The following is a 12,517-nucleotide window of genomic DNA, read 5'->3' as shown; positions in this document are numbered from 1 at the left end:
ATGTTTGCTCTTGTCTTTCTTCCAGTGTGGTTCTCCTACGCAAACTGGTCAATGTGTTGATTGTAATGAGCCAATCGGAGCCAAGGCACCAGGATTTAGCCGAATTTTGTAGGTTTTTATTTCCAACTCTTGGAATTCTAATTAAATTATTGATTAATAAGTTTTCAATTAGTGTTATTTGCAAACCATGCCAGTATGTCCCTATAAGCTGAATCCTTGCCTTTTGTAACCTTAGATCGATCATCCCATGAGATAGCAATTACTGGCTCACACTGTCTGCAAATCATAGATCTTAAATCTCTTTTTTTGTAGCAAGCATGCACTTTCACTATGCATTATTCCATTCAGGACTGAGATCGATAGAACACAAACTGGCCACGTTCTTGGAGACCCTGAAAAAAGGGGAGGCAATATAGCCTCTGAGAGGGGGATGTCAGCAGCTGTCTTAATTTTGATTCGCTTGCTCACTCATTTGGCATTACTTCTGGGAGCCACAGAAAATCCTCAGGTATTTTTAAAAGAAAACTATTGCCATACAATTCTACAGGATATGCATTGCTGGGAGGGAGCTGATGAAGACTTACCATACATTTCGCTCTATAAGACGCACTTTTTCCCCTCCAAAAATTAAGGAGAAATGTGTGTGCGTCTTATGGAGCGAATGCAGGCTCCATGGCTTCAGCGAAAGCAACTCTAAGCCTACGGAGTGCAGTGGGAGTTCCCGCTGTACTCCGGAGGCTTCACGTTGCTTTCGCTGAAGCCAGGAGAGCAAGAGGGATCGGTGCGCACCGACCCCTCTCACTCTCCTGGCTTCGCTTCGCTGGAGAGGTGCTGCACAGCTTTCCCTCTCTGTGGAGCACCCCTTCAGCGAAGCGGGAGGAGAAATGGAAGGGGCTCCACTTCTCCTGCCACTTAGCTGAAGGGGCGCTGCACAGAGAGGGAGAGAATTTTTTTTCTTGTTCTCCCCCTCTAAAACTAGGTGCGTCTTATGGTTGGGTGCGTCCTATAGAGCGAAAAATACGGTATTCAGAACTGAGTTACTTGAAAAATCAAGTCTTCTCGGATTATGTAAGGGGAGATCATAGCAGATGCTAGTTCCCACAATTGCAGCCAAGAGTCTTTACTATGAAGATATGTAAAGATCACTTAATGGATTTGTACAAAAATTCAGGTTTTGTTTGACTGGTACTCTGCATGCCTTGCAGTAGCACTGCACATTGATTGCTCTGAATATTGCATTCTGTTGTTGAAGTCCCTACTACAGATCATAAAGCCACCAGTTCAGGATCCGGTGAGCTTTCTCATGCAGCATATTCATAAGGACTTGGAGCAGCTGAAGAATACTCTTGGGAAGAGTGCTGATGAAACTACCAATGTTGTCCATCTCATTCTTTGTAGCCTTCTCCAGGAGCCTCACCAACAGACAGGCCAATGTAAGGAGAGCAGCTTGCAGTATGTGGCTGCTTACATAAATCAGTGATAAAACCCGCAGCATAGACTTCGGCATTGTATTTCAAAGGTGGTAGTGGCAGCAGCAAACAGCTTTCTAAAATGGCCCAGTTTGCGTTATTTGTTGTTCTGTATTTTGTTGCAAACGTCCCTTTCAGAGCTATGTAGGGTTGAATTGCAATATTGATTATGATAAAGCAAAGAATTATAGGATGTAGTAGTAATGAACGGTCATATAGATACATTGCTTTTAAAAGCACCTTGTTTTTAAGACTATGTTGTAGGAAGTGCTGCAAATAATCTTAAATGACTGCCCACTTTACATAGTTGTCCCATCCTAAATTCAGTATGATCACATCTTGTGCAGGGATTACGTTTTGGGGATGGTGTGTAAATGCAAAAAGTGTGTACTTGAACCACCCCCATGCGACCATCCTTACCTTCTGGAGCAGGCATGCTAAGTGGGCCTTACCCCTTTTAAGCTCTCTGTCTTGCTCTCTGGGCTCTGGGATCATCATCATCATTATGTTGCCACCTTCCAGACCTCTTGTGGAGGAGGCACATGAAGAAGGGCCTCAGAAAATGATAGCAGGGTCCAGCTCAGTTTGTATGGCAAGAGGCAGTCACTGAGGTATTGCAGTCCTTTAAGGCTTTATAGGTCAAAATCAGCACTTTGAATTGAGCCCGGAAACTAACTAACAGCCAGTGTAATATGCTCAAACTGTCTTGCCCTGGTGAGCAACCTGGCTGCCGAATTCTGCAGCAGCTGAAGTTTCCAAGCCATCTTCAGAGGCAGCCCTACGTATAATATGTTGCAGTAATCAACCTTGACGTTGCCAGAGCACAGAGTACAGAAGTTAAGCTGTCCCTGTCCAGATAGGGGCACAGCTAGGCCACCAGTCAAAGTTGAAGGGAGGCACTCCATGCCACTGAGGCCACCTGAGCCTCAAGCGACAGCAAAGAATCCAGAAGTACCCCCAAGCTACATACCCACACCTTCAGAGGGAGTGTAAGCCCAACAAGAGCAGGCAACTTCCCATCCATCTGGTCTAGGGAACAGCCCACTAACAGTGCCTCAGTCTTAATCTGGATTGAGCTTCAGTTTGTTGGCTCTCATTCAGTCTGTTACCAAGACAACGCAATGGTCCAGCTCATCCACTGCCACACTTGCACATGTAAAGGAGTAGAGATGTGTGGCATCAGCATCTTGCTGACAATATACCCCAAACCTCTGAATAACCCCACTCAGTGGTTTCATGTAGATGTTAAACACCAAAAAGAGCAAAATTGCTCTACTTCCCTCCCCTCATGAGATCTCAGAGGCCATCCAACATCCTGTTAGATCTCATGAGAGCATCTTAAAAGCTTGCACAAGAGCATCCCAGAGCCTGGTCAGCAAGGCATAGAGCTTAAAGGCTCTTTCAGGTCCAGGAAAACCATGCACAAAGGGAGCTTTTAAGTTCTCCACCTTGTGTGCACTTAATTTGCACAAATTCAGCTGGCTGGCTTTCACCTGCACAAGGTTGAAATCACACAAGTTTTGCATGAAGGTATGATTGTACTGTAACTTCATGCTAGGAAAGAGGGGGAAATGACACACAATAAATGTTCTTTTGCAGGGAGATCTGACAGTCTACTCTCTACGAAGCAGTACAGAAATGATTGGGAAGGAGTTGTTGCTCGAAATGTTGTTCTTCCAGAACTAAAGGTAAATAAAATTAAGTGCATCACTAACAGTACACTGATTTAATTATTGATCAATGGATCATATGAATTCCATTGCTAAGCCATGTAACAGGTATACAGTACAATGATGTATGCCTATGACTACAGTGAAACACTGAACATGCATTTTACCTGTTAATGCAGAAGCATATCTGAATATGTAGAGAAGAAATATTGTGAGTGCTGAGTGTGATATGACTGGATCTACATCTCAAGGGAGACAATAACATTCAGCCAATGAAGTGCAAATAGGCATAATATTTTGGAAGAGATTACCATGCATGTTAGCAACATGAGAAACTCATTTTTTAAAAATCTGATTTAATGAAAGTATGCAGGACAAATGTAAATGAAACAGTATGCCCCTACTATATTAGTTGCACATGTAAAAATCCATGGCAATATTGTCCTTGGCATCTAAAACCTCTCCTGCCATGATCCCCTTGAATTTCAAAACAGGGATCAAGGAGCTGTAAAGACCATCCCCCCTGCCCAAAGATCTAATAATGAACAGCCACTAACAATAATTGTCTCTCTTTCTTAAAATCTGTACCACATATGTGTACTTTTAGGGAGAAATATTTCTCCAAATATTGTCATATATACATCTCCCAAGATAGATGCCCCAGTTGTGGTTTTGATTTTCAGGGCTCTTCTGCCCTCTGAGACCAAGCTATGTGTTGGAGAACATAATCTACTTTCAAGGTGATTTTGATACCTCTTTCATGGCACTCATCCATTGGCTCTGCCATCACTGGAGCTCTCTTCACTTAGCGCAATAAATTACTTTAACATGAACACATGGATAAGGACTTCAGCTACACTTCCAATAAAACCTCTCTGTATTATTCCTTGCCTTCTTAAATGCCTTTCAAATGGAAGTTAAATTAGTGAATGCTAACACAGTTGCCAAACATAATTGCAGGTTATGGAACTGAGGCATTGATGCTAAATCTGCTCCAACCTAGCCAGTATTCTGTTCACTGGCAAACATATTTTTGGTGACTTTTAGAGAGCTGTATTGTTGGAGACTGACATGGAAAGGGTTTCTCAAATCCTTCCAAAAATAAGGAAAAGAAGGTCAGAACTTTTCATTGCTCCAATAGAATCAGTAGTGATACCACTTCATCTTAAGAAGGGGCCTGCCCGATTGGTTCAATTAGGTTCTGTTTTTATATTTCTAAATAAAGTGAAACACAAAATCTCCAGTGTTATCTCCTTGGAGAAATCAGGCATTTTTAACAATTGAGCGATACCTTTGTTGGGACCAACCAAAATGTCACAAAAGTGTGGCAAGCTTTTGTGTTCTTCACAAAAATGATGAAGAGTTCTGGAAAACTGTGACATTTTCATGTGTCCCAAGAAAGGTTTGTTTAACTGTTGATTTTGGAATATATTCATAGTTAGTGGACACCCATAAGCTGGAAGCTCTTTGTCCTTCAGAAATTCCACTATCACATAAAAAAGACTATTACAGTGGTACCTCAGGTTAAGTACTTAATTCGTTCCGGAGATCCGTTCTTAACCTGAAACTGCTCTTAACCTGAAGCACCCGCTGCTGCCGTGCCACCGGAGCACGATTTCTGTTCTCATCCTGAAGCAAAGTTCTTAACCCGAGGTACTATTTCTGGGTTAGCGGAGTCTGTAACCTGAAGCGTATGTAACCTGAAGCGTATGTAAACCGAGGTACCACTGTATTATTATTATTATTATTATTATTATTATTATTATTATAACACCAAATTTTACTTGTGCTATTCTGTTCTTTTTCATGGTATCCCTGGCAGGGGGTATATTAATAATGTTTCATTTTACTACTTGCTTATTGAACAAAAAAAAATCAGTGAACTACCATATTTTTTTTTTACTTAAGAATATTTGTAAAACACAATGCCCTATTTATCAGAATGCCTGACATGGTGGGAGACTTTTATTTTCTTTTTAAGAAAGAGGCCACTTCTTATAATGACTCACTTTCTTTTACACCCATGTAGTTTCTGGATAAAACACTTCTGGATGTGAATCAACAGATCAGTGAAGATAAGACAATGGCTTCCAACTCAATAGCAAAAATTATATATGGTGACCCTGCAACCTTCCTGTCTGAACTACCCAGCAACAGCACTGTACACTGTTCCAGGATGTGGAGCTGCAGGAAGCGGATTTCAGTTGAGCACCTGGAGCATGTTGTCCAGCAGAAAGATGGCAAAGAAACGGTGCCCATCTTGTGGAAGTTTTTGCAAAAGGTGAGCATGTCCAGTTCTTTATCAGTGGCCCTGGCATGGGATATATGAGTCAGAAACCAAAGTGCAGGCACTGAAGTGCAGGCTGCTTTTCATAATGAATATGATGAGCTAATCTTCATAAATAAAGGGAATAATACAATACACAGTATTGCCTCTTCCTTTCACTTTGATCTTAAGAACAGATGCTCTCCTGTCAACTACTTGTCAAAAGCTGATAAACTTCAAACAATGCAGGTGGTTTGACCTTTTTAAAATCATAGATAATTAATCTGTACTATTATTCTCACTCAAATACTATTTTTACCTGTTCACTTGAAGATTAATCATCATTTTTAGTCTGGAGGCTCCTTAATGAGCACATTCTCCAAAGGTTTAAGTAGCTAAATGATACATAAAAATAGGATTCTGGGGAGTTAGGAAAGGACTTGTATGGTACTGCACTATTACCCAATCAAAACTTCTCATAGTTTATTTACAACTAATGAGTGGGAAAAAATTATATGAGGGGGAGAAAGGTTGTCAAATTTTAATACACAGCCCTAAGATAAAAAAAAATATGAAAGGGACGCGGGTGCCACTGTGGGTAAAACCACAGTGCCTAGGACTTGCCGATCGTATGGTTGGCGGTTTGAATCCCCGTGGCGGGGTGAGCTCCCGTCTTTTGGTCCCAGCTCCTGCCCACCTAGCAGTTCGAAAGCACCCTTAAAAGTGCAAGTAGATAAATAGGTACCGCTTTATAGTGGGAAGGTAAACGGCATTCCGTGTGCTGCGCTGGTGCAGGCTCGCCAGAGCAGCGATGTCACACTGGCCATGTGACCTGGAAGTGTCTGCGGATGGCGCCGGCTCCCGGCCTCTAGAGTGAGATGAGCCCAAAACCCTAGAGTCTGTCAAGACTGGCCCGTACGGGCAGGGGTACCTTTACCTTTTTAAGATAAAAATGACTCCTTTCAAAAATTAATGTGATTTTGATCAATCCCGATTTCACCATTAAAATATAAATCAGAATGGGGAAATTGATTAATTTGACAACCTTTGAGCATTCTTTTTGCTCAGTATAAAAGCTTCTATTTCACTTAACACTACTACTAACTAAAGTTTGTGTAAAATGTTCTATATATGTTCTTCAATACTTATTACATCAAGAAAATGTATGGCCTGTTCCATAACATATCTTGGAAATGCCTTTTCAAATTCAGCAAACTTCATACTTATCAAGTGGAAATGTAATCCTATTAAAAAACTGGCACAAAGTAGAAAAAGTAATTCAATAAGTGTAGAGGAGGAGGTTTAATTCAGGTATCTTCAACCTTTTCAGTCTGACTTGCCTTACTCTGCTTCATTTCTAGGAAGCTGAATTGAAGCTGGTGAAGTTTTTGCCAGAAATTCTGGCCCTGCAGAAAGACTTGGTGAAGAGGTTCCAGAACATTTCTGAGCTGGAATACCAAACAATTAGAGATTTCCTCAACAAGGCTTCACCAGGTGAGACTGCCATGCCATAGATCAAGTTAGCAAAGCATAAATAGCATTAAGGCAAGTGATTCACACCAAGTTTTAAACTTACAAAACAGCCCCAATGACAGGAGAGTTTGTTAATTTGTGTACAGCATATCTATCACTCTATACCCATTGCATGCCTAAAGGAGAAAGTCAAATGGATTGCTGGGGAAATCATCACTTTTATGATTTTGGACATATTGTGTACAATCAAAGTACATGATATAGGCATAATGGACACAATAGAAGTACAATTAAGGATGCTGAACTAGATGACCCCTCCAGCAAGGCTGCTTTTAGATTCTAATTCTTTGTAACAGATCTAACTGTGCTTGAGACACTCTTAGAAAGAGCTACAGAACTTCACAATCTTGACTTGCAGTTTGACTTGCAGTATGCTTTCTGCAGAATTCAAGAATCTTATGAAAAACAGAGTGAATATATTTCTGGATGTATGGAACAAGCTGAGATTATCCTTGGAAACCCACGGTAAATTGCCAGTTTACATTGTTAAATTTAATGTACTAAATGCATTCTGTTAGACTGGAAAATATGTTAGGAAAATGTGCATAATTTTTATACAGAGTTTTGCTTATAAAACTTCAAAAATGTAAATAAAAACAGAGCACACTGAACTTTTATCCACCGCTATCAACCAGATGAAGATCTGGTCTTATTTATTCATGGCAGGCCAAACTTTCCCTTTTATTTTTTAACTTTGAAAGAAACTCTCCAGCCTTATCTGTTGAGGTCTAAATAAACTATTCCTTCTAGTATTCTCTCCCTTTGCAATACTCGTTTCCCTTTAACATAGAGAGATTAATTGGTAGGATGTAACATGATCCATTTGTTCATCCAGAATGCCCAAGACTTGCTTCTGGCTTTCAGAAAGTATTGGAGTCAACAAATGATGATGATTCTTTTTAAAAGCCAGAAATGATCAAAAAGAAAAGGGGAGCACTCACCAGTGGTCTGAGCTTGTTGCTCACTGATGTTTCCTTCCTCCATTGCAGGTGAAATTAAACTTCCCAAAGGTTATTGTGATACTGACTTAACCCTGGAGAGTGAGTTTGAGATCCTTTTGCCTCGCCGACGTGGCCTAGGCCTTTGCTCCACTGCCTTGGCTAGTTATCTCATTGGCCTGCACAATGACTTCGTCTATGCCGTAGAAGGATATACACCAGATGCCATAAGGTATGCCTGTGTATGCATCTGCTAGAATCCACACTTCTTCTTGCAATGTGACAAATAGCCTTATATGTTGCTAAATCAGCAGCAGAGCAAGATTTCTCATTCTTGTGCTCCCCCTCCCCTTCTAAACAGATACTCTGTCAGCCCTGCTGAAGTGACAGATCTACATGTGATCGCTTACAATGTGGAGAGGGACTTGATCCCATTGATCCTGTCCAACTGCCAATATAGCATGAAGAAAGGAGGGGAGGCCCTCCAGGAATTCGATCTGGAAAAAATTGAGCAGCAACTTGCTAGTAGATTCCTACAGGGGAAGCCCTTAATCACATTGAAAGTATGTATAAAATGATCGTGATGGCTGCCACTTAGCTTTCTTGGTGCCTGTAAGATCCATCTCTCATCCCAGAGAACGTTATTGCAAAGCTCTGCTCACTGGCATATTTTCTGCTTTCTTCCCTAACAGGGCATACCAACCCTGGTGTACAGACATGAGCAAAACTATGAGCATCTCTTCAATGATATCAACAGTAAGCTGAGCCAGGTACGCTTCTGAGATGAGCTTCATGGTAAAGAGATAAGGGAGACTCTGGATTTGAACCTGTGTCTTCCTGATCCTAGTCCAACACTATACTGTACTATATTTGCTCTCTGGAGACTGAACATGACGTTATGACAGCCTATGCTGCATTTGGCTATGTTTTATAATTGTTTCATATCCTGTAGGGTTGCCTGCATTGCCTGCTCATCTTTTCTTTAAAGCAAAAGGAAGCAGTGATGAATGTATTCTGGTGGATTTTTGTTCCCTTGAATTACAGATTTCTCTTCCAAATTCCACAACTGGCATGATCAGTGGGAAGTTGCTATCCTACAGTGACATCTGTGAAGCGCTGTCTGTCACCGAAATAACCTTAGGATTCCTGGCTAAGGCTGGAGGAGACTCAAAGATGACTTTGACTGAATATGTTGAAGATATCCTGCAAATGGGCAGTCAGACAAATGACCATGTGCTGAAGGTGAGTGCAGGGGATCAGGGCCTTAACTTGTCTCTATGGGGTAAGTGTAAACCAGGCTAGACTAAAATAATAAATATATCATTTGCCCCCAGTTCAAGGAAGGCAGCTACCATTTTCCCTAGCCCGTATTCTTCATAATTTATCTTTGCTCCTCCCTTGAGGAGTGACCGCAGGTACATGTTCTCAGGTAGCCCTTTGCAGTCCCCTAGAACAGCTTAGTGCAGCCAGTGTTGAGACACATTTAATTAAAAGAGGCTTACAGTATGGCAAGAGTTGGGAATATGCCCAGCCCTTCTTGCCATTCTTAGAAGGATGTGTGCTGGGGATGATGATGAGCAATGGTCAACTTTCAGTACGAGTTCTGCATTCAGTCCCTACTCTTGCACAAGTGATGCAGGAGAGTGCACTGCAAGTGATGGGACTTATTTTACTGAATCATTCTTGTTACTTAGTTGATTTTTTTTCTCATCAAGATTGCTTCAGTTACCTGGTTCTTGCCAGTCTCCCTGCTTATAGTTACGGTGGGTTAGTCGTGTTAGCCTGCTACAGTGGAAAAATGCATAAAATCAAGTGCCCTATGACAGCCTAATGTACTGAATTTGTAAATCAGGTGCCACAAAACTTGTTTTTGCTCAGCTTCTTATATATGGGTTCTTTTAAGCTTCCCCATCCCAGTTCTAAATTTGTCTTTCATAGCTTTTGTAAAACTAGTTCTGACTTGTAACTCTCTTTCAAAAAACAGATGTTTGTGTGTTTCTTTCAGGCACTGAGCCAGTGTCACCTCGAGCACACCATTGCACTGTGGCAGCTCCTTTCGTGCTATAAATCCGAACAGCTGCTGCATCTGAAAAGGGTAGGAAGGACAAAGTGGGGGAAAGTGTGTGATAACTTGATGATTCATTTCTCTGTTTCCCCCTCTGCTCCTAACAGTGCTGTTGTGTCTCTCTTCCTTACCATCTACCTTTCAGGATCCCTTCGCAGAGGTTGGCGCAGCCTATAAAGATGAGCTTACTGCAGAGAACGCAGAACTCTTCAATGCCTTCCTTATGCAGGCTGGGCTGGGGTCCTTCCTCCAAGAGTTGCACGAAATGATCATCCTGAAGCTCAAATATCCCAAAGCTCAGGAGGTGTTCGATCCCAAGTGGAGGTAAGAGCCTGTCAAGCCCAATCTTTGCATATTTTCTTCATCACCTGAATGTAGCTCTTTTTGTGCTCTTGAACAGTGCGATGTACTGCAGAATAGCTGATTATACTTGTGCTCACTCCCTCTTTTTCACTCTCTATTTCCCAGCCTTAAGGAAACACTTACTTCATACCTCGAAACGAAAGGGAGCAACATATTAGAAGAACTACAGGCTACATTCCCAGAAGAGATCCCGCTCTCCCAGTGTATCGCTGCCTGGAAAGTGGCTGCCGCTCTGAAACGAGAACGAAGACTTGGTTAATGCAGCAGCATCAACGGCAGACAGTGCATCCTATCTTCTTGCCCAACCAATTTTTTTAAAAAAAATTACTGAAGAACAAAGTACTGGATTTTTAGGTCTTGCTTTCCTTGCACTGAGCAAAAAAAAAACCAAACACCAAAAAAAAAATACTAAAGGAGATCCTAACTGAAAGTGTAATTGCACAATATTAGGAATAATTACTGCTTCAGAAGCTGAAGGAAACACCCACCCTCCCTACAACTAACTATACATTTTCCCCATATAAAATGCAAGTTAGTGATTCAATTGCATTCAAAGAAAGGAGTAGAAAAAGCAATGGGATTCAATAGCTAGAACTAGATGTGTAGTGTCACAGGCCGCTGGGTCAGAGGCAATGAACTAATCCTCCTTCTCTCAGGTATTTTACTCTGTGCAATGATGTTCACACTTTGGCAAGAAATGAATTAGCAACAGCTGAAGTACACTGGTGGGTGTGAAGCTGATTTCAGAGACGATGCACCAAACAGTAGTTTTTTATAAGCATTTTATAAAGAAGTACAGGATACATATTTTGGGTAACATGTGAACACATTAGAAGCCCAGCACTGGAAACTATAAGTACACAGTTAAATGAGTGAACATGGCCCTAAGTTATGTCAGTGCTTAGTCAAGGAAATAGTTTCAGGTAGCTGCCTTAAAAGCAATTCAGTTAAAAAGCACACACTTAGGTGTGACCTAAGTTGCCTTTAGCCTATCCCCCCCCCCCTTTGCCCTTATGAAAGAACTTTTATTTCTGTTGGATAAAAACATAGATATTAATTGGTATTTTTGAACATGCATGCAAAAAAAAATGTGTACCTGATTTTCATTGCACTAAATTATGATTGTGTTTAATATGACATTTGAACTGAGTGATTGAGCTGTGAATCTGATGTGAAGACAACAAACCTCACACTTCTTCTACACATTGTTAATGAGTAAGCAATACTCATGGTCTGCTTCAGAGTTGTGCTTACACAATGCATTGGCTAAAGTGATGTCATTAGCAGTGGTGTTCCAATTCATTGTGCTAACAGAGCAGTAGACTTGGAATCCTACTATGGATGACCCCATGGTCAGTTTTCACCAATGTATAAGAGCTCTATTGCTGCTCACTCCATTTAATAAACCAAATGTTTGCTACAAAAAGGCGTCCATTGCATTAACAATGACTTGTATTTATGTGCTATAGTAGGGAAATGCTGGATTATTTAAATTCTGGTTGATAAAATAATCTTTAAGCCAAACTATTTGGGGATGGGGGTTGAATTGTTTCAACCATAAATGAGCTCAATTCAATAGGTGCAGGCAACCTTACCCAGTCCTGCAGAAAATTGTTTCTTGATACAGAAGTATGTATAACAGGGGTCAGCAAACTTTTTCAGCAGGGGGGCGGTCCACTGTCCCTTAGACCTTGTGCAGAGCAGACTATATTTTGAAAGAAAGAAAAATGAACAAATTCCTATGCCCCACAAATAACCCAGAGATGCATTTTAAATAAAAGGACACGTTCTACTCATGTATAAACACGCTGATTCCCGGACCGTCCGTGGGCCGGATTTAGAAGGTGATTGGGCGGGATCCGCCCCCCAGGCCTTAGTTTGCTTACCCATGATGTACACACGTCATTCTTCCTGGAACTGACAGAACCACTCAGCAGACTTCTCTTTTTAAATGATCACAAGCAAAGGTTTACTGCAAGGCATTCAACAAAGAGGTAGGTGTACAATGTCCCACATTAAGTGACTGCTTGTTCTCTGTTCAACATTAAAAGGCCAACACATGGACCGTGGTTCCATGAACATGTTTTTTCTTTTTTGGAGGGGGTTATACATAATGCTTATTGCCATTATGTGGATGGCCTGTGAATTTTTGCACCTTTCTCTATAAACATCCTTTCCCTATGCATGGTCAGAAACACAGATTTGGTTCATTT

At 41.2% G+C, this 12,517-nt stretch overlaps 1 protein-coding gene across 1 annotated transcript in view; it reads left to right on the top strand.

Annotated features, from left to right (window-relative positions):
• The window catches only part of LOC310839081 (E3 ubiquitin-protein ligase RNF213-like), a 94,875-nt gene extending 83,145 nt beyond the window's left edge, over positions 1–11,730 (top strand). The window contains exons 52-65 of the mRNA XM_083727296.1: positions 26–108; positions 349–508; positions 1,253–1,433; positions 3,069–3,157; positions 5,169–5,420; positions 6,767–6,899; positions 7,323–7,403; positions 7,928–8,108; positions 8,238–8,439; positions 8,569–8,646; positions 8,921–9,118; positions 9,882–9,971; positions 10,087–10,265; positions 10,410–11,730. Of these exons, the coding sequence (XP_083583422.1) occupies positions 26–108; positions 349–508; positions 1,253–1,433; positions 3,069–3,157; positions 5,169–5,420; positions 6,767–6,899; positions 7,323–7,403; positions 7,928–8,108; positions 8,238–8,439; positions 8,569–8,646; positions 8,921–9,118; positions 9,882–9,971; positions 10,087–10,265; positions 10,410–10,563 (2,061 nt within the window). The 3' untranslated portion in view covers positions 10,564–11,730. The remainder of the gene's footprint in view (positions 1–25; positions 109–348; positions 509–1,252; positions 1,434–3,068; positions 3,158–5,168; positions 5,421–6,766; positions 6,900–7,322; positions 7,404–7,927; positions 8,109–8,237; positions 8,440–8,568; positions 8,647–8,920; positions 9,119–9,881; positions 9,972–10,086; positions 10,266–10,409) is intronic.
• Positions 11,731–12,517: the final 787 nt, after the last annotated feature.

The sequence above is a fragment of the Podarcis gaigeae genome (genome assembly GCF_964106915.1).
Source record: "Podarcis gaigeae genome assembly, chromosome: 2".
Lineage (NCBI taxonomy): Eukaryota > Metazoa > Chordata > Lepidosauria > Squamata > Lacertidae > Podarcis > Podarcis gaigeae.
Note: the sequence above shows the minus strand (reverse complement) of the source record. Positions and strands in the feature narration are given on the sequence as shown.